Here is a 27140-nt window from a genome sequence, read left to right as displayed (position 1 = left end):
AAAAAAAAGGCAGTTTAAAGGTTGCTTTTTGTTCTCTTTAGGTTGTATGTCTTTCTTTTATGTGCCATTTGTCAATTCCAAGTAAGTACATTCGTTTAATGTTCACATTTCTAAGTTAAGATAAAGCAGTAAAATATAGTTAATTATGACTATGTACTGTCAGGTGCACTGTAAAGTACACTATGATTATACATTCTTTATCCAACGGGGTTTATGTCCTATTTAAACTATAATCAAAACTTACTCTTTAAAGTTTAATACAAACAAGAGTATATCATTAAACATAAGTATTCAACAGAATTGTGTGTGTGTTTGGAAAACTGTTGATCTATTGCAAACCAAATACAGTTTAAAATGTTGACATAAAAGTTTCAAAATGGATTTGATTTAACTCAATCATTTTAAAAAATAATATATACATTACATTAAGTAATGTATATATTATTGCTGCTGCACTGGCAGATGAGCTTATTGCTCCTTTCTCATTTTGTTGTGCATCGACATAAAAAAAAAGAATTACTGAATTGGTCACATAAAATACCCTCGTAAATTAATTTACATAATTGCTCTTCTCTATTTTTGCACTTTTTTCATTTTCAGTCTTGTATTTCTGTAAAAACAGCCGTACCAGCCAAAATACTGTGTGAGGGGTTGAAGGTGAATAATTCTTGAATGCCTACATTTCTTCTTCCTTGAGGCTCTGCCTACGTTTCCCATGAGCGCTTCCATTTAGAGTTTTGCGGCTGCGCAATATCATTTGAAAACTTGCAAGGTGAGGGACGCTTTGGAGGAGAAAGGCAACGCAGCGAGCTAAACACAATGGCGACGTCGGCGACAGCAGCAGGCGGGACGGGCTCAGGCGGAGGAGCGGCGGGTCTGGTCGGCGGCGGAACGGCGGTAGCCCGAAAGAAAGACGGCGGTCCTTCTACGAAATTTTGGGAAAGTTCGGAAACGATTTCTCAGCTTGAGACGGTGCGACTTTGGATCGGAAAGCACTACAAGAAGGTGAGCTAGCTGCTCTCTTGCTCCGTTGCTTTCTATGAAGGCCCGCCTCTCGTTGGCACAATGGAGCTGCTACATCTTCTACGTGTAGCCTCACAAGTACTATCTCGAGACACATGTTCTTGATTTATACGCATATAAACGTATTTAGGACTGTGCTGTTTGCGTGTTCTTATAAAATACGATAGATTATAGATATACGCAGTATTCACACGAGTACTAGTGGGAATTAACTAACCTAACCTAGCCACAGTTAGCTCCCTGACTTCTCATGCAGCTTTCTAAATGGCAACACTGTTTAGGACATGTTCATAAACGTCCATCGAATGCGCTGGTTGTGGGTTTTATTACAGAAAAAACACATTTGAAACTTTACTCAGTTAAGATAATAAAAATAAAACATTATGTCATCGTGTATAATAACAGGCCCCAGGAGCTAACGGAAAAGTCACGGGATAGCCTTCATACAAATCATATGGATAAATGCGCATTCATCCAGTTTTTGGGGTATTAAATTAAGGAATAAAATCAGTCATTAGATCACTGTACAGATTTCAAACCCAGCTACATTTTGTGTAGAACAGCAGGTTGTGTTTTGTCAACACACTAGCTTATCACAGTTCAGGCTCCATTCACACACTTCAGTTAGCCAAACAAAGAGTGTTCCCCTACTGCTCCAAATCTAGCCCACTGTTAAACTGGGATTGTTAAGATTGTAATCTGGGTAAAATTTGAATTAAATAATACATAGAAATGTTTGGATTTACATTGAGGCATATTTATCGCCTTTAATACAGTTTCACAAAAGAAATCTAATATAGGAAGTAATTTGCTCATGCATAAGCAGTGCTATTTATATGCATATAAATGTGATTCCTTTGTTACAAGCAGTTCTGTGCTCAGATTTATAATAAAGGTCATCTATGTATGTGGACGTGTATCTTATGCCTGGAAAGTGATACAGAATGCAACTTATCGTGGCAAGCACTATGCACACAGACATATTACGCTCTTGAAGTATCCTTGAGCAAGTGTTAAAATATATACAAATATCAGTTTATGAAGATGTTCTTTTATGTATTAACTTATTTGTGTGTCCATACTAATGTTCTAAAGATGGTAGTTTATCCTATGAACTGCAGAATTGTTGAATAAGAAAATATCCGTCAATATGTACCTAAACAAATTCTATTTATTGCTTAGTAATTGCACCTCCATCAGCCTTTTCCAAAAAATAAAGTTTTTATAGGTTCATTTGGATCCATATGTGGTTCTGACTGTTCATAATGAAATACCTACTTGTTAGTTATGAGTTACCTGGTATTATTTATGAATCTTAAGAAGGGACACACTATTCATAATTTTGTGGATGATTTCCAATCTTTTGATTTTGTAAAAATGTAACCTCCTGAAATGGATTTTAGCCAATTTGGATTTCTCATTAAGAGATAATATAAAATGCAAGAACAATACAAAGTATTTTTTTTCTTCCTGCTGTGTGTTATCAGTAATTATCTTTTGTCAGAGTCAATGTAATTCCATATCAGTAACAATTGCTGTTCAGCAGAAAGCATTAGAAAAAATATGTTTATGTTCTGAATAATGTAGCACATTACCTTATCACTGAGATCCCCAATAACAAGATTTTATAATTAAAGCACTTTCACTGGGAGGTAAAAGGATAAAACAGAACAGTATTGCGACATTTTGCTCAACATCCCTGTTAACTGCTGCGGGTTTTGCTCTCTCGCTCTTTTGCAGCCTGAATAAAGTGGAAAGATGTCTTTGATGTGTTGCTGATAATACAGCCTCCTTTTAAGTTGTTGCTCAGATTCTCATGCTAATTCTGATTAATAGACATCAGTAATACAAAAAATATCTAACTTTGAGTCTTCTTCACACACTAAATGCATCCACACTGAGGAGTGGGGTCTATCGGGTGACCTGGCTGTACTTTGTGCATTCACTGGTCACCAAATGTTCTACTTTCTGTCTGGTCATTGGTCAGGGCAGATCCAGCTGAAAATCTGCTGATTCCAGTCACCAGCTTATTTCCCAGATCACCTCTGATTTTCACTGGTGACTGCAGAAAAGTGCAATATGAGATATTTCTTTACTTGAGCATAATTTGTATTTTAGAGCCTAGCACTGCTACTTTCTGATGCATTTCTATCTCCATTTTATCTATAAGCAGAACTTTTGTTAAAAAAATATACATATATTTAGATACTTGATTTCTGATTTATTCATGTAGTCCATGGCGTTTTTAGAAATGATGGCATGTTTACTGCCTTCAGGCATTCTCATTATTGGTTTATTTGCTTGAAATCACAATTGTAGACATTTTTTATATGTGTTTTGATTATCTTACTCTTTAAACTTAAAGAAAAAGCTGAGGAATGTATGGACTGAGAGGCAGTGGTAAACACTGATTGAGTTCTTCCTTTGAATTTTACTATTAATTTTATTGATGTTATCACCGCCTTCTTTGACTGGAGGTCTTGGAGCATTTCTGTTTCATTAAACATGAGTTAAAAATATGAGATAAGTTAACTTGTTTGTCTTTGTGTCCCCCCAGCATGTCCAGAATGACTCTCCATCCAGTAAGTCCCTGGCTGGCCTGGTGGTCCAACTGCTTCAGTTTCAAGAGGATGCGTTTGGACGCAGGGTCAACAATCCTCCTCTTACCAAGCTACCTGTAAGAACACACTCATTACTTGTGAAAAGGACATTAACTACATACCCTAAGTTCTAAAACACTGCACTTATTCCTTCTCCTCGTCTAGGCCAAATGTTTCCTTGATTTCAAGGCAGGAGGAACTCTCTGTCACATCTTGGGATCAGTATACAAGTATAAAAGTGAGCAGGGCTGGTAAGTTAACTGTTTCTTTTGAACCATAATAATTGAAATACTACCCAACATTTTGATGTGTAAGGACGGCACTTGGCAAAATGTTACAACTGTGTTTTCTCCTACTTTGTATTTTTGTGTTTTTATGATGTAAAGCACTTTGAACTGAGTAGTAGCTGAAATGTGGTATTAAAATAAACTTGATTGATTTAATATGTATGTCCATAAGTACTGATTGAAGATATTTATCAGGGTTTTTATTATATATTATCTGACATTCACTATTAGGAGGAGATTTGACCTGCAGAATCCGTCTCGGATGGACCGGAATGTGGAAATGTTCCTAAATGTTGAAAAACACCTGGTCCAGGTGAGAGCAAGAGTTTAGAGAAAAGCCGCTGACTGTACATGTTCAGTGTGTGTTATTTAGACTAAATATGTCTTCATTTAGCTTTTTATTGGTTTCCTGAAAGTGTTTGTGTGCTTTTAGAATAACTGCCTGACACGGCCCCTCGTCTACCTGTCACCAGAAATTGAGCAGAAGCAGGTCAGCAAACTCAAAGACATCATCAAGAGGCACCAGGTGAGCTTGGGTCAAACCAAAAAAATCCTAATTATTTGGGAAGTAGATTTTATAATAGATGCTGATGTATTAGTTGTTTTTTCTAATCTCCTCTCCAGGGTTCAGTCACTGATGACAAGTCAAAGGCAACTCATCACATTCACCCATCTTTGACACAGCAGGAAGACGGTTCGTTTCAAATCTTTTGAACCATAATAAGTGAAAAATTGATGTGTATCATATTTGATGTGTATGATTTTGGTGATGCTACTCATCAAAATGTAGTTTTTTCAGTTGTTGACTGTATGTTGTTTTCTTTATAACTTTGTAATTTTGTGTTTTTATTTTGTAAAGCACCTTGAACCACCTTGCTGCTGAAATATGCAATATAAATAAATTTGATTGCGGTTTTTCTGACTCACAGATTTACTTGTTAATTATATAAAATGTATTAAAAATATTCAGGGGAAAAATGTATTTTGTTCCCAGTGCAATCCAACTGTTTTTAGATGCCACATAATGTGTGTTTAGTTGTATAAAAATATAGCGAACAGTGGTTTAGATATAGATATCCATTTTCACCAACATAGACAATTATGTAATAAGTGGGTAAAATGGTAAATGTATTGTTTTCCTCCTGAACATTTAGAATTTAAACACTGACTTGTGTTTTTCAGAGGAGTGGCTGCGTCCGGTCATGAGGAAGGACAAGCAGGTCCTTGTTCACTGGGGCTTCTACCCAGACAGGTGAACAGAGTCTGTTGCTGAAAAGCTCAGATTTTCCTTCTGGTTTTTTCTCATATTTTCTGGATAATGTTTTGCATGTTTATTTTAAGTGTTTTAAAAATAATAATTCAGTTTACCTTGTCTTTACGCTGCATGACTGATCACTGATGGTTCATGTTTTGTTAGCTATGATACATGGGTATCCACTGGTGAGGTGGATGGTGATGTGGAAGATCCTCCCAGCTCTGAGAAACCCTGGAAGGTAAGTATCATGATCTATGAAAATGTTTTTTTGTGTAAAAAGAAAAAAAAAAATCCTTAACATGTCTTTGCCCTGTTTAAAATAATTGATTCTTTTCAAAATTATTTGAGTTTTTAAGCTAGTTCCTGGAAAAGATCAGTTTTGAATGCCTTGAAGTTTCAAAAATGCTGTTTCCTAATATCACTTTACAAGTTTTGTTATAACTAAAGTTTGGGATTTTATTGAAGAAAAAGACTAGAACTGGGCTTCTGGTTAAAAAAAAAAATTTACAAAAACAAATCTACCAATGTCATGAAATGCAGTTTATTTGGAATAATAACTGCAGAATTATAATGATACTGCTAATTAAATGCAGTTGAATTTAAATACCAACTAAATGAAATAATTTCATTAATATTTTAATGGTGAGGTGATTATTTGCTATCACAGTCATTGCTTATTAATAATGTTCCTTTGATCCTTTGGAAATATTACAGAGGTAAGACCTCTCTTTGCTTCCTTAGGTTCATGCCAAGTGGGTTTTAGACACAGATGCCTTCAATGAGTGGATGAATGAGGAAGACTATGAGCTGGACGAAAACAAAAAGCCTGTCAGCTTCCGACAGAAAATCTTCCCCAAAGAGGAGGAGGTAGGTTTGTGTGTCTTGTGTTTGAAATATTCAGTTTGACGGCATGTGTGCATGTTTTGTATGAGAGTATTTTTTGTTGCAAGTTAGCTTCGTTTTGCCTGTATCTTGGCCTTGTTCTTCGTCGTCCTTTTCCACATCCGGCTTCTGTCTGCTGCTCACCTTTTTCAAACCTTTCGTTGCACTTTGTCTACTTTCTGATTAAGTTCAGGGTTCCTGTCAGCGTTACTACATAGGCAGTCAATGTTTTTACTTTCTGTTTAGTTGTTTTAATTTCTTTAGGATTTGACCAATATAAGTTGGAAAATGACAACATTTGTAGAGCAAACATGCAACTTTGTTAGCCAAATGTGACTATTTTTGATTGGACGGTGTACAGGAACCCTGTTTGTCTCCTCCACCACCCACCAAAACATCCCCCCCACCCTGTTGTTGTTCTCCCTCTGCTTCCCCTCCTTGTGTGTGCAACCGTTCCATTCTTCTCATTCTGCCGCTCTTTCTCTCATCCTCCATCCCTCGCTCCCTACGCTGCACGGGGTTTGTCTGATCAGTCTTCCCGTACACCCGATCGCAAGGAGCGCAAGGCAAACTCTGCTGGCAAGAAGAGGAGACGCTCGCCCTCGCCGCCCAGCACTCCAGCCGAGTCCCGAAAAAAAGGAGGAAAGAAGGGGTAAGAAAAGCAATTTAGTGAATTTTCTAAACTCTTAGATGGCTTTTTTATTCTTTGGCTTAATGGATGTTTGTTTTAAACTCCCCTTTTAATGATGGCAGAATGGTATTTGTCAAACTAGAAAATTCCTGAAGAAATTTAACCGGGGCCTGCCAAAGTGTGCTCGTCGGTTTGAACCCAGCGTTCTGATGCTAAACATGAGCATCAATGCTAAGCTTAGCTAAATAGTAGTCATTAGCGTGTGGAAAGTCACAAGCATCTTGCCTAACATGGACTTGCACCATTCAGCATGTTAAAATGAGTGTATAAGCTAAAATTAGCCAAAATGCTAATGTAAGCCTAAATACTTTCAGTAGCAGGTGGGGCATCAGTAGCATGTTCTCTGTAATTGACTTACTCCATTCGGTATACTAAACATGGCTAATGAGTAAGAAAAATAGGTAATAGCTTATTTAAGCTAAAAGGCTAATGCTAATGAATTCCCTAACCTGAGAGAAAACGATAATGCAGAATAATATTATTGCACCACCACAGGCGGTGCACTAACCTGAGGGGCATATTGAGGCTTTTATTTTGAAATTTGCAGTAAGCTTCATATTGAATGCCCACACTAATCCAATGTGTAACAGTGCTTTGGATAAACCAGTCACATAAAGCCAAAAAGAGTAATTACCTGATGTAAAAATATTTAAGGCTTTTATTTTGAAATTTTCAGTAAGCTTCATTTCAATGGGCCAAACTCATCCCATGTGTAACAGTGACTGAGTTAAATCAGTTCTATACAGCCCATAGCAGCAAGTAGTTCTAAATGGCAGCTCAGTCCTCCTCTGTTTTAACTGAGTCTCCACCATAGAACTACAGTGATGCGTATTTGTAGTCCTAAGCAGCTCTTCCTGCTCCTTGTTCCGTTGCTATGGTAATTAATTGTCTGCCATCAATTGGCAGCTGGTCATGCAGGGGGGAGACAATTGTCTGTTTGAGACTGAGTTAGAGTCAGCAAATCCTGTCGCATCACTGTACTCCGAAGCACATTGACAGAAAACCATAAGCCCTAGAGAAATTTCGAAAACATTTTACCGGAGCAGACACGCGTATCAATGTCATGACCGAGTTTCATACGAATTGTGCGATATTTGTGGCCGTGAGGGCGAGTTAAAAAATGATTTGGGGTAAAAATGGCACTAGGTTCCTCACTCTAGAGGAGCGACAGTTACACTCTTAAGTTTTCCAAAAATCAAAAAACTTTGGGTCAATTAGAGACAAGTTGTGGACAAACCGTAAATGGTATCGACGTGCCGTCTTCACTTTACTTTGGGTACGCAGGGGTATGAGCCGCATTAACGGTCATGGAAGAAGAACTAAAGAATAAAGAGGCGCCTTATTGGGAGGATAACAATAGGTTCCTGCTATTGCTTTACATGGCAGGACCCAGTAAAATACTTTTAATGATGAAGAAGTGAATAATGAGTCTCACTATTTAAAGCTGATCTATGGCACATACTTTAAACTTCTCTTAATGTTTAGTTGAATCACACAGAAAAAATAGTCAGTGCTGAAAAGTTTCCATTTGGTTTCAATTGACCCTTAAACTTTCTCAGGAACCCAGGGCCTCACTGGAAGCGACGGGGACACAGAGGAGAGGAAGAGGACACTGAGGAGGACATGACGAAGGACATGGATGACTCCTCTGCCGGCGCCAGCATGGAGGATGGTGTGTCCAAGAATGGTATGTGGGCTGTTTAAGCAAAGGACAAAGCTTACAGCAAATTAGATTTGTTTTTATTTTTTTCAGGAACAAAGCTTCTGAAAGCTGCACAAGGAGCTATTCTGCATATTGGAATTTTGATTACTTTTAACATTCTGCTCTGGGAAGCACTTGCAGAACTTGTTACTATCCGGGTGTAAAATAATAAAAAAAGAACCAGTTAATTGACACTGGATACTCTACCCTTTTGATTTTCAAAATGTTAGAAAATTTTCAAAACTTTACATTAATTAAAGGTATCCTGCACAAGACGACTTTGTTTGAGTAATTCTAAATACAGAAGCATTGTACTTGTTTCAACATTCTGCACGTCATGTTGATGGCTCTGTGATCGAGTTCAGAGGAGCTGTGGAGGTGTTTAAATGCAGCAGCAGTATTTACACTTACAACAAACCCAAGTTTCCAGACCTACTTATCAATAGTTTTGTTTTTAACTCTTTGTCCTTCACTTTTTGAGTAATACTCGTATCTTGTAACAAAATATCATTCTCCAACTTTTAAGACTTGGTCTATTAAGAGGAATAGCAGGCTCAAAACGTTTTCTTCCCCCTCGATGTGAGTTTAGGATATACTTTAATACCAAACACATAAAACTGAGAACTTTTTTTTTTTTACCTAGTCCCATTAATGTTGTCCCACTTTTTAGCTCCCCAAAGAAATCATCTTTTTTCAAAGCACCCGAACTAATTCAGTCTAGTTTAGAGTCCTCTCTTTTTTTCCCCCCACTTTTGCTTCATGTTGGTTAATACCTCCATGCCCCTGAATTATACTTTCTGAAGGTTTTTCTTATTTTAATCTTTTATCTCCCCTCCAGTGTTTCACTTGGTTCATTTTTCTCACTTCTGTTCCATGCACAGCTAATTCAAAAAAAGACAGTGAAAATACTCCAGTCAAGGGAGGGAATATGGCAGATTTGGGTTTGTATCCTAACTGGATTTGCATGCTTGGTTGTGTGTTTGGTAACATAATTGTGTTTAATCATCTTAAAATGTCGCCTTTAGCGCTGCCATGTGTCTAACATAAGGTTTATTTGCATTTTTCCCAGATGACATGGAGGATGATTCGGTGCTGTCCGGTGGAAAGGTCAGAAAAAACGTATCTTTTTTATTTTTATCATAGTGAATTGAAATTTATTGGTAAACTGATAAATCAAGAATTTTCAAATATAGAAGTTTTTAAATTATAGAGAATTATTTTCCAATAACTAAACAAACAAAAAACATTAAAAAGCTGCAAACACCATAAAAAGGCCTTCGGTGATTGGAGCAGTGATGTCACAATGAGCTATTTCACTTGCACGTTACACAGACTTTGTTACTTTCATGAGGAATGCAAAGTATTTTAAAAATTTAAAAAATTGTTTTCAGTTACTGTAGATGAACTTCAAACTCCAGAGAAATCCATATTTTTAATCTGTGCCAGGAAGTTTGTATTTTATTGGTGCAGAATTATGTTAATTTGTCAGATTAACGCTCATTGGGAAAAAATATTGCCATCCCATTTGTCGGTTGAAAACGTCTTTTAAGATAAGTAAAATAAGTGGAATTTACCTGTACTAAACCGCAAAACATACTACTCTCTCTCTCAAAATTGGGAAGATATTTTGTCCCAATCAGTCTCCTCCGATACTCTACTACACCACAGAGTGAACTGGGGTCAGAAAGCAACACATCTCTAAAAATGTGATCTATTTAAGTTGACACACCTACAATTTTCACACCCTGCTCCTGTTGGCTGTTTTTATCAGACTACTGGAAGCATATTTAAATGTGGCTCCAGTAGCTCAGTATTGAGTGTTCTGAGCTACATTTGTAGAGCTAATTTTTTCAGTGGTCCACTTTAGTTTTACTTTTGTAGCTGAGGCTGTTTTGAACTTTGTCTTTGGGCTGTCTTTAAAAGAAATATATTTGGTTGGGATAGTTTTGTTTTTGTGGATTAGATGGCATATTAAATGTATACTAAGAAACTAAAGTTTGACAGTTTTGAAAAAATCAAAACAATATTTTTAGTGTCATTATTTAGAGAACTGTATCTGCAGGATGATGATGAACAAGGCAAAGGAGAAGTCAATCGGATGGATGCTGGAGAGGACAATGTAACTGAGCAGACTCATCACATCATCATTCCCAGTTATGCTGCCTGGTTCGACTACAACAGGTCAGCTCAGACAGAGTGGAAACATCTTTGTTATTTTGTCTTTTTTTTTGCTACATTTAGTGCTTTTACTGATTACATGCTTTGTACAAAGGTTTATAAATGCTGTAATCTATTGCATTGTCCATATAAAGTCAAAAACCGCTGGACCTTCTGAGGAGTCAACAACAGATAAAATTTTATTCGGAAAGTTAGTGTGATAGAGTTTTTAAGTTGACCCAGATTTATAGTTTTTCTTTTAAATTTTATATAAAATTCAATCACAACAGACTATTTTACAGTAATTAATGTATGCCTACTTCAAGTTAAACATAATTTTTTATTGTTGTTTTAACTCTTTTTAGCATCCATGAGATTGAGAGGAGAGCTCTTCCAGAGTTCTTTAATGGAAAGAACAAATCCAAAACTCCAGAAATGTGAGTTTGACATTCAGTCCTGCATCAGCCACATAGAGTTGGAAATGTTACTTTGTGAGGAACATTTCTGGTATTAATGTAAACATTTCCTGTCATGCTCATGTTTTCCTGCACAGATATCTGGCCTATCGTAACTTCATGATTGACACTTATCGGCTGAACCCTCAAGAGTACCTGACCTCCACTTCCTGTCGCAGAAACCTGACTGGGGACGTCTGTGCCATCATGAGGTTTGCTAAATATGTGGCTCTTAGCTTTTCAGTTTTACCCAGTTTTAGTTCTCTGCAAAAAATGAGGAAAAACATGTCAATTATGCATTTGTATAAAATTTGACACATTATGCATGTTTGTTATTGAACATTTTGTACAATATTAGAAATATATTTAAAATGCAAATACTTCAAATTGTTTTTTAAATAAAAAAACATTTTATTGCCTAAAATGCAATAACATAGCAATCCATTTAGTGTACTCTTGATCATTTGTAGCAAAGGATCTGCAGCCCAGAATATACTTCTAACATTAATAAGTGAGAAGCACAGACCTTCCTGTCTGACCTAATACATTGTAGGGCTAATCTGCTGATTATTTTCTGGATTAGACAATTAATTAAGCTAAAGGTGCTTCATAATAGATTATTTTTTTTACAGAATTTGAACCAGGTAAAGCTAAAAATATACCATTCAGTGATTTCTGGGTAAAATATATTTACAGCCAAAGATTTTTTTATTATCTTAAAAAGTTAACGTACAAGTTAAAGTTAACAATCGGTTACTACATTAGTTGATGATTATTTAAATAATCGATTAATCATGATTAATTGTCTCAGTCCTAGTATAAATACTTCGAAAACGCTCATAATGGTAGAATTTAAACTTTCTGTTTTTATCATCTTCAGGGTTCATGCATTCCTGGAGCAGTGGGGTTTGGTAAATTACCAGGTGGATGCTGAGAGTCGGCCGTTACCCATGGGCCCCCCTCCCACGCCCCACTTCACTGTGCTGGCTGACACTCCCTCTGGCCTCATTCCCCTCAACCACCGGCCTCCACCTGTAAGGACAACATTTTCTATCGTCCGTCATGAATAAACCTTTAAAAGCTAAAAGGTTAACATTATGGCGTTTATAATGTGTTCTGCAGATTCCTCCTCCTCAGCCAATGCCCAACTTTGCAGATAAGTCTAAAGACAAAGCAATTGACTTGCAGAACTTTGGCCTCCGCCCTGACCTCTACAAGAAAAACGCCAAAGTGAGAACTCAAAGTGGATTTTGCCTGTACAATTTTAAATTCTGTTTAAAATTACTTATAAATGGTCTAATTTTATATGTGTATTTGCTTTGAATCACAGCAGGGAAAGGGAGGCGGTACCACCAGAGAATGGACTGAGCAAGAGACTCTACTACTGCTTGAGGTCAGTCTTTTTATGCAAAGAACACTTTTCTCCAACTTTACTCTTCCTTATCTTACTTTCTTGCACTATAATAATGAACCAGTAAATGTTAAATTTTTAAATATGTTCTAGGATCCATTGCCTGTGTTTATTTTCTATTGGAAACAAATACTCTGTTCTGATAAAGATCTCTCTCTTTGTAGGCCCTGGAAATGTTTAAAGACGACTGGAACAAAGTGTCGGAGCATGTTGGTTCACGCACCCAAGATGAATGTATCCTGCACTTCCTGCGGCTGCCCATTGAAGATCCTTACCTCGAGAGCACAGAAACGTCTCTGGGCCCTCTGGCCTACCAGCCCATTCCCTTCAGCCAGTCCGGAAACCCAGTAATGAGCACAGTCGCCTTCCTGGCCTCTGTGGTGGATCCCAGAGTGGCATCTGCTGCAGCCAAGGCAGCTTTAGGTGAGAACAGGAGGAAGAACTGAAATAGATCAGGTTTTGTGTCATACTTTTACTATAATTTGGTGTTGCTGATGCATTGGAATCTGATTTGTGAATTTGCAATGACATTATTCAACTATTTTAGGGCTGAAACCATTAATTGGATCAATCGTGATGAATCGATTATTGAAATAATCCTCAACAAATGTATTTTTGTTAACTGCAGTATACACACACAGAAAGGCCATCTGTTGAAAGAACACCACTCTCAGAGCAACAATAAAGCTACAACTGTCCAAAAAATATATACATTTCACATTTAACATAAAAGTAAAGCCTTTGTCTGTAAATACGTTCTATCCAAAACTCGTCAAGTGAAATTTTAGTTTTACGTAGTTCAAATTCTTTAAAATATTTCTCCTATTAGGGAGCTTTGGCTATCCAATTATTAATCTGTTAATCAAAAAACTAATCAACAAATCTCCGTGTATTGTTTTAGTCCTGGTAGCATTTAAAGGACATGAAGGTAAAAATAGCCTTTCTCCTTTTCCAGAGGAGTTTTCTCGCGTGCGTGAGGAAGTTCCTGCTGAGTTGGTGGAAGCTCACGTCAAGAAGGTCCAGGAGGCAGCAAGGAGCACCGGCAAGGTGGACCCCACCTTCGGCCTGGAGAGCAGCGGCATCGCAGGAACCGCACCGGAGGAGCCCGAAAAAACAGGTACATAGCATCAGGACAAATGTAGAGGAGACTTTTTTATTCTTTTGAACCATTATGAAAAATAGTTTTGGGCAAGTTTACGATACATAAAGTGTTTGTAATGGCGCTTGAAGTCCTTGAAAATGCTTGAGTTTCAGTTGGGTGTTTTCAATATTTTTAAAGTGCTTGAATTATGTATAAATTCATTGAGTGCACAGTTGTGTAATAAAGTGCAATCTAACATTTGATTAAAAACCCAAATTTGGAAAACATAATTTATATTAAATTTCAGACCTAATAAATTCATACATACAGATTTTTTTCTCACTCTTTGAAGTTCGGTCACACTTAGTTTTTCTTGGTTTTGGTTAGTTAATGTTAGCAAAATTATTTCTATTTACTAAATGCCAGAAAACTTAATATCTTATTGATGTTTTTTAGAGGTTTTTTGTGAATTAGTATGTTGTGTCTAAGCACTTAAGTTGCTCTTGACAAAATTTGTTTGGAATTTTTTTCAGTATAATGAATATTTATTACTTCTCAATGGCTTATTGATCTGTGTGATTGAAATAAAGTTTATATTTTATACATTAAACAACATAATTGAAATTAGAGGAAATGTTTTGTTAAATTAATATTTTGTTTTTGGAGCAGTCATGTATATAAGGTGTGTGTGAGACATTTTAAAACATTTTGTTATATTTTCATTTACTGTGTCCCTGCTGTAGCTTGTAGATTACCATCACAAGACATTATTAATGACAGAAAATGATATATAATCGTGAATTGAAACTCTCTTTTTTAAGTTCAGTTTTATTGTTTTTTTACTCAAAAGTGTGAAAAAGTTCAAAACTTGAATTTTTAAAAGTGCTTGAATTTTACTGTGGGATAAGTTTATGAATCCTAAGATATTTCAGATAAAAAATGTGCAGCCACTAGATGGCAGCACACATTCACAGTATCAAAGGTAATGCAGCTGGGAGTTTTGATGCAGATTAGTGCTCTGAGAATATGTTAATGTTTTAGGAAGAATCCACACAAACCCCAGCAGGAGATGATGACTCTCTATGATCGTTGAAGGATCTGATCTGCATCTGTATATATCAGCACGCGCTGAGCAGTGCAGATATTGGTGTGTGTTTATTCTGTCGTGGTAACCAGTGGATTAAAAGAACAGTGGCAGATGGGGCAGAGGGGTAGGGTGGAGGGAAAACAGAAAAACTGGGTCATCGTTCTGTCTCTCTTGATTTTTGCTGAGCAGTATCTTAAAAATGTGTCTTTTTACTGTCATCACAGCACATATGATCCCTGATAAAATGGCTCTGCTGCCTGAATTACTGCCCTCTTCAACTACAGTTAGTGATCAATAACTCTAAATGTGTTCCAGTTCTCACTCGGCCTGAAGCACTTTGCCCGACCCACAATCAATTTTCAGACTCTTAACGTTGGCCTAAGTGCAACCGTGACATGGTTTAACTCTCAGCTGTAAACATACATTCAGCTGCTCTCCTGTGTGCAGATGCTTTCACACTTTTCCCCACTGGTCTGTTTACTGAAAATAACTTGCTAATCTCATTCCTCTTAAGGGGTTTTATCTGAAGGAATAAAACATGTTTTTGTGAAAGAAAAAAAAAGGATGAGTTTGTTTTGATGAATTATTTTCCTGATGTATATTTTGTTTCACCTCTTCATTCGCAGAAACCGCAGAACCAGAAAAGATGGAAACAGATTCGGACTCCCAACAGGCTGATAAGGTGAGATAAAAAGGAAACTTATAAAAAATTATTTTGGAAATATATTGATAAACCATCTTTAGAAAAAAAAGTGTAATTCCTCAAACTATTGAGGATAAATCATAGCCCAGCCTAATCACCATCATAGAGTTTACCTGAGTCTAAATAAATAAATAAATTGATTAGTTGATCAGATCTATTTATCGCCCAGCCCTACATGTAGTCATTGGTTTTCTAGATTTGTCATATCAAACGATCAACACTGACCATGGTCATGTCTGACCATTTCTGTACACAACGAGCCGTTGGTGTGATGTGTGAATGGTTGAAGTCATGTCGTTACATCTGCAGACAGGAACATTCATTATGTTTAAACAGGAAAATCAATACACAGTTTAAATCTGTTAAGGTGTTAAATAGTTCTTGGCAACCATCAGTTTTCCTTTTATAAGTGCTCTCTCTGTCTCCCAAGGGGTGAATAAAGTTTATCCTTCCAGTCATCTGTGTTTAGAAGGAGCTGCAGGTGAAAGTAAATATCTTTTCCAAAGTGCATGTGGTGTCTGTGGCTGAATCATTATCCTTCGTTAACAAGCGTCAGGTGCTTGGATTGGATCACTACAGGAGACATTTGAACTAATAATCCACAAACAATGAACATGGCTGCATTTTACAGCAGTGCAGTCTTTATTTAATGTAGAACATATTCACAGTGATGTAAATTGTTGTTTTACATCGGGCTGCTGCACGATATATCGTGAATATATCATCATTGTGTGCGCAGTATTCATACTCGTATTGCAAAGGACTGTTTGGAGTTCAATAACTGCTGGCTAATATATTCCTGGTGTATGAGTTTGCATTTTTCATATTATTATAAAGTTTAGTCAGTTGGACAGAGTCTGACGGCAGCAGATGTTCACACCGACACAAATGACTTTGTCCAACGTGCGTGAAGATCCTGGAGTTATCGAAGCACAAATGAGAAATGAAGGACAAAAGAAAATAAAGAAATATTGCACCTGATACCATAAATATCTCAATATTTACAAATATCACCATCAGCAGATATTCTAATTTCATGCACTCCTAATTTCACAAGACAGACTTAATACAGTTAAGTCGTCCCAAAGAATAATGTCTTTTCTCATACATTAAGCTCATGTATGTGATTTTTTTGTTTTCAGGCTGAGATGAAGGACGAGGCGGAAAAGCCCAGTGAGTCGGCAGAGAAAAGCGACAAGACGGAGAGCACGGAAAAGGTGAAGAAGGAGGGAGCAGAGGGATCAGAGCATGAACAGGAGAAGGAGGAAGAAGGAGAGACCAAAACAGCTTCAGCAGGTAAAACATAATACAAGTCATCACGTCTCTTCAACGAACCACTAAAACAAAAAAAAGACTTTTTTGGAGACAAACTAGAAATCTGTAGCCTAAAAAAACCTCATCTATCAAGACGTTCTCAGTCCTTCGAAACATTTTATTTTACAGAAATGAGATTGTTTTGTTGGAATGAAGTAATAAAAAAACTCTTATACTGTTTCTTTCAGATAAAGATAAGGATGAAACTATGGACACCTCATCTTCAGACCAAGAGAAGGAAAAAGAGGAGAAGACAGCTACCGAGGAGGGAGAGGAAAAGCAGAAGAAGTTGGAGCATGACATTGGAGAGGGAAACATCGCTACAGCGGCCGCTGCTGCTCTCGCTTCTGCAGCCACCAAAGCCAAGGTGAGGCCTGCCGCTCAACAGATCACATGTTTCCGTTATGCTGGCCTGCAGCAGAATTATGTTTCCTGGATATTTATCATCTTACTTCGTCCATCTTCTCAGCACTTGGCAGCAGTTGAAGAAAGGAAAATTAAGTCCCTGGTTGCTCTGCTAGTGGAAACCCAGATGAAGAAGTTGGAAATCAAGCTGAGGCACTTCGAAGAGCTGGAGACCATCATGGACCGCGAAAAGGAAGCTGTAAGTCAGAGTTTAAATGTTAGGAATTGGGAGAAAAACGCGTTTTTCACCCTGAAGATCGATCAACAACTTATTTACAAAGCTAGTTTGTGCATCTTGATTGGTTTAAAGCCTTTATAATGAGATGTCAAAGAAGTTTGCAGCACAGCAAATTTATTAACATTAACTGTGTTTACATTCACGCCATTCAGATTATCAATCGGCATAACTCACCCCTCTTATTCAGGTTATAAATTAATTTTGATCAAGTTGAACTGATGAACTATCCCGATTGGGGTGTTTGCATGACACATTTTTATTCCCATCAGTTTATCCCAATTACTTATGTCCAAAAAAGTTAAACTGTTCTGCAGAATCAACATGTTTAGTTGAAAGCTAATACTATAAGTAATTATTGTGATAAACAGAGATTTTAAAAAGGTCAATTTATTACTAACTGTTTTAAAAAATACCTTAAGAGATTTCTTTTTAGCAACATTTTTGGTTAATTTTCTTACTTATTTGTTTTAATCTTTTATTTATGTATCTATTCATTTAATTATCTGTTCAATACAACTGCTTATTTTGTTCCTGTTTCCTGCCCTTTGAGATCTAAAGATATAAAAGGCATTATAAAAAAAATCTATTATTAAAATTAGAGTGTGTTTTAAAGTTCCAAAAGTTTATGTATGAAAATAATAAATATGGCATAAATGGCAGCACTATAACCGTGATACAAAATGTGGTATGTTATTTTTATTTTTATAAAACTGTTACTTTTCTGTTTTAAATAAAATTGACTAGATAATGGTGGATATTTAAGTTTTAAATACCATGTTATTGTGAAACAGGGGTTTCTTTATTTTAGATTAAGGTTGTTATTTTGTGAAAATGTTGGTTAAATCATCCATTGGTAATCCAGTGTCACTCACTGAATGAGAAAATGCTCTGAATTGGATTTATCAGGCCACGTTTTGCACCTCCTCCACTTCACTTAACACACAGTCCCATTTTGAAATAAATACTTGTACAATGTGTGAGCTTGAAAACACTACGAAATGCTAGATTATCTGCGATAAACCTAATTCTGTTAGCTTCCCAAAGACAAATTACTCTTGTCTGAAATCATAAAGCTGCTGGGTTATTTATTTTTTATGGTTCATCCTGGTTTTCTTCTTTTAATTTTTGAATTTGTGTTTGTTTTTGTTTTTTGTTACTGCAAATAAGGTGGCTATTATAAGAGAGACTGGGAACCCTTGTTTTTGTTGAGAGTACTTGTCTGTTTTGCATTTCCTGTACCATACAGCCCAGTTCTGTGGTCACTTTGATGATGTAGCCAAGAAACATATAGTCCATCAGCACATGTTCTCACCGGGTGAGTTAAATCTGAGTTAGTCTTAGGTCTTTCAAAGATACTGACGCAGAAACAAAACTTAAAATCTTGGCAGCTTTAGAAATTGAGCTGCTAGGAGAAGGTTTTCGAGAACAAAGCAGTTGTTTAGTGATGCAGTTTGAACCGACAGTGGTCTTCATGGGACACATGAGTGATTTAGCTTATTAGTTTCAAAGCGTGTGTCCTGGAGACGCTGGTGGGAGTGGAAAACTGTGTTTTCATAGCGGTGGGATTCAAGCCCAGTTTCACAGATGCAAACACTTCATGAAAAGAACTGTTTAAAGAAGTTTTTGTAGAACTGGAGAGAAACCAAACCTGGGCTGCTGATATAAAACATTGTGGTTGTAAAGATCCACACAGAACAGCAGAAACACATCAAATCATTCTTCGGCTCTTCTACACGGAAACTGTCTGGGTAATGGAGAAAACATTCAGTAAAAGCAAATAGATTCCTGCAGTCTCATGTCAAATATTATATAACTAAGTTTAACAAGTAAACATTAATATTTTTATGATTATGTACTAGTGAGCATCAAGGCAAATATAATGAAATTCAATGGTTTAAGTTAATAGATGTGGAAAGGTGTAAGAAATAGCCAATAAGTGAATTAATCTGGGGCTTTCCTCCTAACTCTTAACACAGTCTTGGCATGAAATCATATCTTTACCTATTTACTAGAAAGTTTGTAAACAGTTACTTCATTAATGGAGTGATTTATAAATTATTCTGATGATTATTCAAATAAGTTCTACTCATCTGATGAATCGTTACAGCTCTGCCATTTACCATTAGCTTTTTAAACGTAGTTGGTTGAAGCACTAGTTAACATACTTTTATTAACCTTTTGCTGGCAGCAAGCTCCTATAACTTCCTCAGTCAAATTGTCATGATGCATCTAAGAAAGGAGTGATTTTTCGACCACTAATTGGTTGTGTTGGACTTTCTTTGCGCAGCTGGAGCTTCAGCGGCAGCAGCTCCTCACCGAGCGCCAGGCGTTCCACATGGAGCAGCTAAAATACGCTGAGATGAAGGCCAGACAACAGATGGAGCAGCAAGCCGCCGCCGCTGCTGCTGCAGCCGCCCAGGCTCAAGGTCAGGGCTCTGGACCTGGACCCCACCCCGGTCCCCCTCCACACGGTATGCATCACGGCGGACCCCCGCCCCACCACGGCGGCCCTCCTACTGCTCACCATGGAGGACCACCGCCCCACCACGGCGGGCCTCCTCCCCACCTTGGAGGACCGCCACCAGGTGCTGCAATGCATCCTGGGTTCCCTCCAATGGGCCACCATCCCATGGCCCCCCACCACCCAGGACAGACAGGTCAGAGGCCAATTTAAGACTTTCTGTGTGTGTGGAGAAGTCATAGTTTTATGACATTTTTGTCATTAACCTAGACAAAAATGTTTTCGTTATGACAACTTGACATTAACCAAGAAATTAGGATCTGACATAAATTTGTTATAAAAGTATTACTGATTAAACTTTAAAAATTATGTAGCTTTATGTTATTGAAGCTAAAGTTTAATCAGTAATACCTTTATAACAAAAATTAATGTCAGATCATGATTTCTTGGTTAATGTCAAGTTGTCATAACGAAGACATTTTGAATAATGTCAACTTTGTATTAAAAGTGTCATGATTTACCGAATGACACTTTATGACAACAGTCATAAATGTTCATGAAAACTTACTCGTGTTCATGACAGGTGTTATGTCATGTTTATGACGGTGTCATGACAGTCTTATTCATAACCTTCAAATAAAGTGTTACCAACATCTTTTAACTGCAGAAATATTTCATCCATCCATCCATCCATTTTCTGTGCACCCTTGTCCCTAATGGGGTCGGGAGGGTTGCTGGTGCCTATCTCCAGCTACGTTCCAGGCGGGAGGCGGGGTACACCCTGGACAGGTCGCCAGTCTGTCGCAGGGCATGCAGAAATATTTATTATTTGTTTATCAATCAAGTTTTTGTATAGCACATTTCAGCAGCAAGGTAATTAAAAGCGCGTCACATCATGAAAACATAAACACATCATATAGTCAACAATTCCAAAAACCAGAACAACGATTGAATTTTGTAAAGTGCCTTCATTAAACTCATCGTAACATTTAATAAAAATGAATGAAAGCCAATTTTATCCATGTGGATAAAAAACCTGTTTTAAAACTTTATTTGTTTATTATTTTTGAATCAGAGGGAATATTTTGGAGTTACTTTGCAACAGCAGAAATGTTGATCAATGTTCCATTTATTATGATTCAACAGAAACTCTAAACAGGCAGGTTTTTAGTCTTGATTTAAAGGAAACCCGTTTTAAAATATGAATAAAAGGTGTGGTTGAAAAAAAAAATCCTAACATTTTAATGTCTTGGGTTGCGTCCACTTGTCTACAGGACCGATGGAACCGGGTCAGCCCATGCCAGGACGGATGCTGTCCGCTCCGCCTTCTGCCGGACCGCCACCAGGGGGCATGCCTCCCATGATGCCCCCACGTCACCCTGGAGCCCCCAATGGCATGTGTGAGTATAAAAATTAGGGCTTCAACTAACGATTATGTTGTAGAGAGTTGTAGTTCTTCCTGAAATTGGTGGGTTGCCGGTTTGAACACCTGCTCCGTCTGCCTCGGTTGTTGCTCCTTGGCCAAGACACTTCACACACTGTACCTGCTGATGGTGGTCAGAGCCCCATGGCGTGGATTGAATAGTCACAGGGCGAATGTGGCTACACTGTAGCTTTCCCCTATCATTGTGTAAATGAAAGACAGAATGATTGACCCCTAAGTGCTTCATACTACATCTGTCTTCATTAAAAGTTTTACAAATGCAGGTTATTAACCTTAAAGATTCTGGTCATGGAAATATATTTTAACTCGGTTTTTGTGTGTTTAAATATTTTAACAATTTGAGTTATTTATTTTGTTTCTCATACTTTTCTTTATAGAAGTAATAATTGATGCCACCATTTATGGATTGCTTTTAAAGTTTATTCAGCAACTGGAGCTGACAGTATTGTCACAAGATGATAACAAAGGAAGCTAATAAAGAGAAAGCACAATTAATAGCAATGGCTTTTTGTGGTGTTTTTCTACAACGTCTGTAGAGAAATTCATTTGGATCTGTAGGAGTGGTGGGATTTTACTGTGATGCACTTATTGACAGACTTCTTTCATAAGTTCACAGTTATAATTTTCAGCCATTGTTTACACCCAGATTTACTTCTGGTGCAGAATTATAATGCATGTTTTAAACCAACGATATAAAAGTCAGATTAAATAAATATGACAGGACCTTCAAGGCTGCAGAAGCTTTGAAAACAAACAGACAAGTATCTGATTTAGTTTCACATATGTAAACTAAATCAGATACTTGGGTGAAAAGATGGAAATTATGTCATTAAAACTGCTGTAAAAAAAAAAATTGTTATGGGCAAGAAAACTTGGTCTGAGCCGTCACACTTGTTCATGTCTGGTTGTACTTGCTACGACTGCAGTTTTACATTTCAGTACCAGCTGACTGTTGTTCTGATGAGTCTCGATTTTTCAGGTTTTGTATTTGTGTAATTCTTCACTGTCAAGTTGTTTGGTAGAGATACAAAGGTTTAATTTTTTTCTTCTTCTTTTTTAATGTTGATTATATCAAAATATTTATTTGTGACAGCCTCACTTTTGGGTATTTGTGATCAGTCATGTGCCAAAAGAGCTGAGGTTGCTTTAATTGCAGTAACTTTTCCATAATAATTTGCTGAGATACTCATTGAATCAAATCTCTTTTTCTGTTGGATTTTCAAAGCAATATACTAAGTAGCAATTAGTATATTCCTACTTTAGTTAAAGTCAAATCTTTCCTTTGACAGTGGAACAATCTTGAAAATTTGCTCTTACCTGCCCTGTAAAGTTTTCTAAAATTAGCATGCTTCTCTCTGCAGATCCTGGCCCCCCACCTGCACAACCAGAGGCGATTCCTCCAGCTCCTGTGGCTCCTCCAGCGCCCCCAAGTGGCCGGGTGTCTGACAATTAAGACGTACAAACAGAAAAAGCACACGTGCATAAAGCTAAAACTCTGTCTCTGACTTTTGCTTGTTGCTACGTTTTTCTCCTTCACATTCAAGCAACCATAAACTTTACTCCCCCTGACACACAGACCCAGAACTCTGGGATCCAAATTCACAAACACACATGCAGACTTCCTCTCAGGGCACAGCGGCGAGGTTCATCTAGTAATAAACACTGTTTTACACTCTGTCGAGTAACAGCGAGGCTGAAGACAACAATCCTGTGTATAGAAAACCAAACAAGGAGACAGAAAATATTTTTGAAAAATCCTCCTTTTTCAGCTTCTTATTTTGTTCGAATGACACTGTAACGCTTTCCAGAGTAACAAAAACAACCCCATGCTCTCCTGTTCCCCGTTTCCTTAAGCGATAAACCCCTAGAGGAGGCTTGTTGGGCCAGACAGCCAGTCTGTGTGCTGAGTAGCCTGAGCTGTGACATGTGAGTGGATCCAGCCTGCCCTCACTCCTGCTGAGTATCTACCTCTCGCTCTTCTTTTTAAATGATACACTGTAGCTCTGTGTGTGTGTGCGCCTGGAAGACAGATGGAGGCTTGAATTTGGTCTGTGAAGTTACAGAAATTTACAATAGAGACAAAAAGTTACGATTTACCTTCAGACGAAAAGCCTTCTAGGTCAAATGTTGCTGGAAAGACTGTTATGTTTCTGATGAGGTTCTCCCAAACAAAGCTGGTAGGTGTAATATGTTTAGTCTTTAATAGCTTTTATGTTGCAGATTAAAGAAAATATCAGAAAATTATGCAGGAATCTTCTAAATGCGTCACATTTTAGCTGCTTTGATCAGTTTCTACAAACAAGATGGCAGCATTCTTCTTTTTAAGTTAAACTAAACACCTGCCTTGCTCTGATCTTATGTCATAAATATATTTGATGCTGTTAGGAAGCTACTTCCAGGTGCAGGCTGACCTCATTTTACTTCAAATACAATAGCAGCAGCAACAAAATATGAATAAATAAAGCTTAGAAATCCGAAGCTGAAGTATTTCTTAATTTTTTATTTTGTTTAAATATAGAATTTTGTTACAGATCTGATCGGGCCGCCAAAGGATTCACAGACTGTAAACATCCGTTCTTCTGTCTCAGCTCCCAGAGCGCGAAAACGCACAGAGAAATGTAAGCTAAGCTCAGGCAAACACTGGAGGCTGCATGCACACACCCACATCTTGGTTAAAACCTGGCACTGACCCTCTAACAAACACACACACACACACACACACAAATCCTCTGCTGACCTTCACACAGTGAGAGACGCTGCGTTTCTGCTCGAACGAGACGGTGCCGATTCTGTAGCTATTCGACCCTCCTCTTCCTCTGCTCCTTTTCCTCACGCCTAGCACTGCCTACCTCGCTAACACCTCCTCCTCTTCCGTTTCTCACTTTTCACAAATCGCCGTAAAGCTCTGCAATATTCTGCAATCTGTGGTCGAAACAAAGAAAAACAAATGATGTGTTGATTCTTGAAATTTCTGTTGATGCAGTCCAGTAGTACCCTCTTGTTTGGTTGAAAAGAATATTGTCGAAATGTGACGTTAAACTTCGGCTTCACTTCACCAATAGCCAAAACTATAAACAAACGTTTCTGTTTGCAATTACTCCTAACGACCATCGCTGTTGTTTTTCCCTGACCATTGTCTCGGTTGTCGGTATTTAAGCCTATAGATGTAAAATTTGATCTGTTTTGCATATGATAACTGCTTCCTGTGTACAAGTTCTTTAATATAAAATAAGTCACAAGTTCACACAAGTTACTACTAAACCCAAAAACGGTACCTTAACTTCAAACTGTTCCTATTTCCTTTATAGCGCTGTCGGTGTCTCTGCTACCTCTTCCTCTTTCATCTGCTAGCTACCTCTTCTAGAAATCTTCCTCTTGCTCTCTGCTACCTCTCGCACCCTTTAGCTACCTCTTGTTAGCCTTTTCTTTCCTTTTTTAGTCTTTGTTTTTGAGTGCTGCCCACATGACTGCTGTCACCGCTGCCCTCTTCTCCCAGGCTGCAGGAAGAAGAAAACGCAAACATTCGTTCATCGCGCTCTCATTCACCGTGCCCTCTTTGTTTGTTTGTTTTTTCCTGTGTTAACATCTAACTAGATGTGTGATTTATCTTCACTTAAACATGACATGATTCCCTTCTTACATATATTATCTTTTATGGATGCTTTTTTTGTGTTAATGGTAATGTATTTTTAAAGAGAAGTTTTGTGTAGATGGAAGTTTTCTCTGTTTGTAGCATTTGTTTTGTTTTTATTTTTATTTTGTATGGGGTCTGTTGGTACTTGGACCTAGACACTGTCAAATAAACTGTTTTCTAATAATCGGTTTGGGATTTTCTCATTACTTAAAAGTCTTGTATAAAGTAATAAGACAAAATGAGTTAGGTTTAAATGTGCAGTTTGATTTTTAATATATTCCACATTTGGATAAAAATGAAAATCAGTTGAATATCAAAACATTTTGTTTCTATCATATTCCTTATATAAATAGGGTGCTTGAAATCCTTGAAAAAGCTTGAATTTCGATTAGGTGTTTTCAAGGTTTAAAAATAGTTGATTTATTTATAAAGTCCTCAAAAGTATGATTAAAAACATAAATTTGCAAATTGTTTTTTACATTTGAAATCAGCTATTTTCATACAGCTAATAAAAAGACTATTTTTTTCTCACTGTCTAAAGTTAAATCAGAGTGAACTTTTTTTTAAGTTAGATTATTTTTATTTTCTAAATGCTAGAAAATGTGGTGAGAACATTTTCGGAGATTTAATTGTGACTTTCTTATTTTGTGTTTATGCATTTGATCAGGACAATATGTTTGGATATTCATAAATATGTCATGAATATTTATTATTCTTAATGACTTACTAATCGTATTACATGAAACAGTGTTATTGAAATTGCAGGATATTTTATTTTGTTAAACATTTAAAACATAAAATTTTGCTATATTTTAATTTACCTCTTCCCTGTTGTAGAATGTAGAATACTGTCACAAAAACATTAGCAGTAGTGGATGATTTATAACAGTGAATTGTGGCAGTCTATTTTAGTTCATTTATATTGGTTTTATCTCCAAAGTGTTTTTCTGGAAATGTTTGAAACCTTACCTTGAAATCTTTGAAAATTGTCTTTATTTCACTGCAGGGAAAGTGTGTGAACCCCGTATAAAGCTGAAAAGAGTAAATTTCCAGCACCTTAGGAACAACGCTGGAAATTTGTTTCTAAGGAATAGAAAATGTCCACTTCCCACAAACTGGCCCTTAAACAAAAGGTAAAGATAAGATTTTGGTGTTTTCACTACTTAGCAATATTTTCTTCTCCAAAGGATTTCCCCAAATGGTGTAGATGTAAAATTCTGCAATGAAATTCACTGATTTAATTTGTTCTCCCCCATTGTTTCCCATTGTCAAACCTTTATGTCCTCATTGAAAAACAACCATCTAAACAACTAATCATCTCTAATGACAACATGGAGACCACCACTTTTTCTGGAAAAACAAACATAAAGAATTGAAAAGTGGATTACTGGATTTGGGCTGTGAAGTTCTGGACCGTTACAATATTTCACTGTGTTCGTGTTTTTCACAAAACAGCAGATCCACAATGAGCAGATGGATTATCTGGGGTTTGCTTTTGTTTTGGGATTAGGGGCAACGCTATGAAACATCTGCACACGAGGCATTCACGTTGTATGAATTACGTGGTTTGTGTCCTCACAGGCTTATGCACCTATTGTAAAGGAAAACTGCTTAAATTTCCTCAAACAACTCAATCCTCTGATGCAGACAACTGTTATTTTACTATATAATCAAGGCATGTAACAGAAACTATTTAAGTGAAAATCACATTTACAAATCTTAAATACATTTTTTTAAGCAGAAATTTGAATTTATCCAGATGAAATGATTACATACCATCAGGTATAATGTGTATGCATATAAAAATCATGTTAGATGTCTAAAATAGCTTTCTAATTATGTTCTTTGTACTTTTAACTGAGTTTGAAAACCATCAGTAAATGTTTGGTTATTACCAGTGGGAGACCCATGCAGTGTGCATTTCTTGCAGCATAAACTTCCTGTAGCATCTGCGGCTGCACAGAAACGAGAAGAATAAGTGAGTCCTGATACCATTTCAAACCTAATCCAAGCCGCCTGGTGCTGTAATCTGTTGAGGGCGGATTTCAGTGTCCAGCAGATTGAGCATGAGTGTGTTACTGAGTGGGATGAAGGGCTAGAGAGAGATTACTCAGCCAGAAGGGAGGGTAGAAAGAGATTGGTACCACTTGAGCTGGGAAAGGGCATCCAGAAGGATGGGTAAGCATCTCCCCTTCAGATGTGGGCCAGGACATATTTCTGCAATCTAGATGGAACAGATAATGGACATTTTTTCTCCTAATCACTACATAATTATTACAAACTTTCTAGAAACACATATAGTATAATATC

General features: G+C 37.1%; 1 protein-coding gene across 3 annotated transcripts; it reads left to right on the top strand.

Annotated features, from left to right (window-relative positions):
* Positions 1-768: 768 nt before the first annotated feature.
* smarcc1a (SWI/SNF related BAF chromatin remodeling complex subunit C1a) lies at positions 769-25016 on the top strand. Of its 3 annotated transcripts, none has more exons than XM_028012270.1 (28): positions 769-1005; positions 3581-3700; positions 3789-3874; positions 4142-4223; positions 4344-4436; positions 4535-4604; positions 5093-5162; positions 5328-5403; positions 5907-6032; positions 6605-6699; positions 8298-8425; positions 9322-9381; positions 9510-9547; positions 10503-10621; positions 10963-11034; positions 11151-11264; positions 11933-12086; positions 12175-12282; positions 12383-12445; positions 12628-12886; positions 13419-13580; positions 15258-15313; positions 16477-16630; positions 16837-17015; positions 17118-17252; positions 19579-19948; positions 21027-21152; positions 22558-22696. In XM_028012270.1, exons 1-28 carry the CDS (start codon positions 820-822, stop codon positions 22647-22649), a joined length of 3393 nt encoding a protein of 1130 aa, XP_027868071.1. In that variant the 5' UTR covers positions 769-819; the 3' UTR covers positions 22650-22696. The 3 variants fall into 3 exon arrangements, with proteins under 3 accessions (XP_027868071.1, XP_027868069.1, XP_027868072.1); XM_028012268.1 differs by having other exon boundaries at positions 770-1005; positions 6581-6699; positions 22558-25016; XM_028012271.1 differs by lacking the exon at positions 9322-9381 and having other exon boundaries at positions 770-1005; positions 6581-6699.
* The last annotated feature ends 2124 nt before the right edge of the window (positions 25017-27140 follow it).

Source organism: Xiphophorus couchianus, chromosome 3, assembly GCF_001444195.1.
Source record: "Xiphophorus couchianus chromosome 3, X_couchianus-1.0, whole genome shotgun sequence".
In the NCBI taxonomy this organism is placed as follows: domain Eukaryota; kingdom Metazoa; phylum Chordata; class Actinopteri; order Cyprinodontiformes; family Poeciliidae; genus Xiphophorus; species Xiphophorus couchianus.
The sequence above is the reverse complement of the archived record's forward strand: the minus strand, read 5'-3'. Positions and strand labels throughout refer to the sequence as shown.

Excerpts from the sequence above, each read along its gene's own strand:
- smarcc1a (XM_028012268.1), top strand. The coding sequence starts at position 820 with ATGGCGACGTCGGCGACAGCAGCAGGCGGGACGGGCTCAGGCGGAGGA. Across the intron at positions 16,631-16,836 it reads GACCAAAACAGCTTCAGCAG|ATAAAGATAAGGATGAAACT; the intron begins GTAAAACATAAT and ends TGTTTCTTTCAG. Across the intron at positions 19,949-21,026 it reads CCACCACCCAGGACAGACAG|GACCGATGGAACCGGGTCAG; the intron begins GTCAGAGGCCAA and ends ACTTGTCTACAG.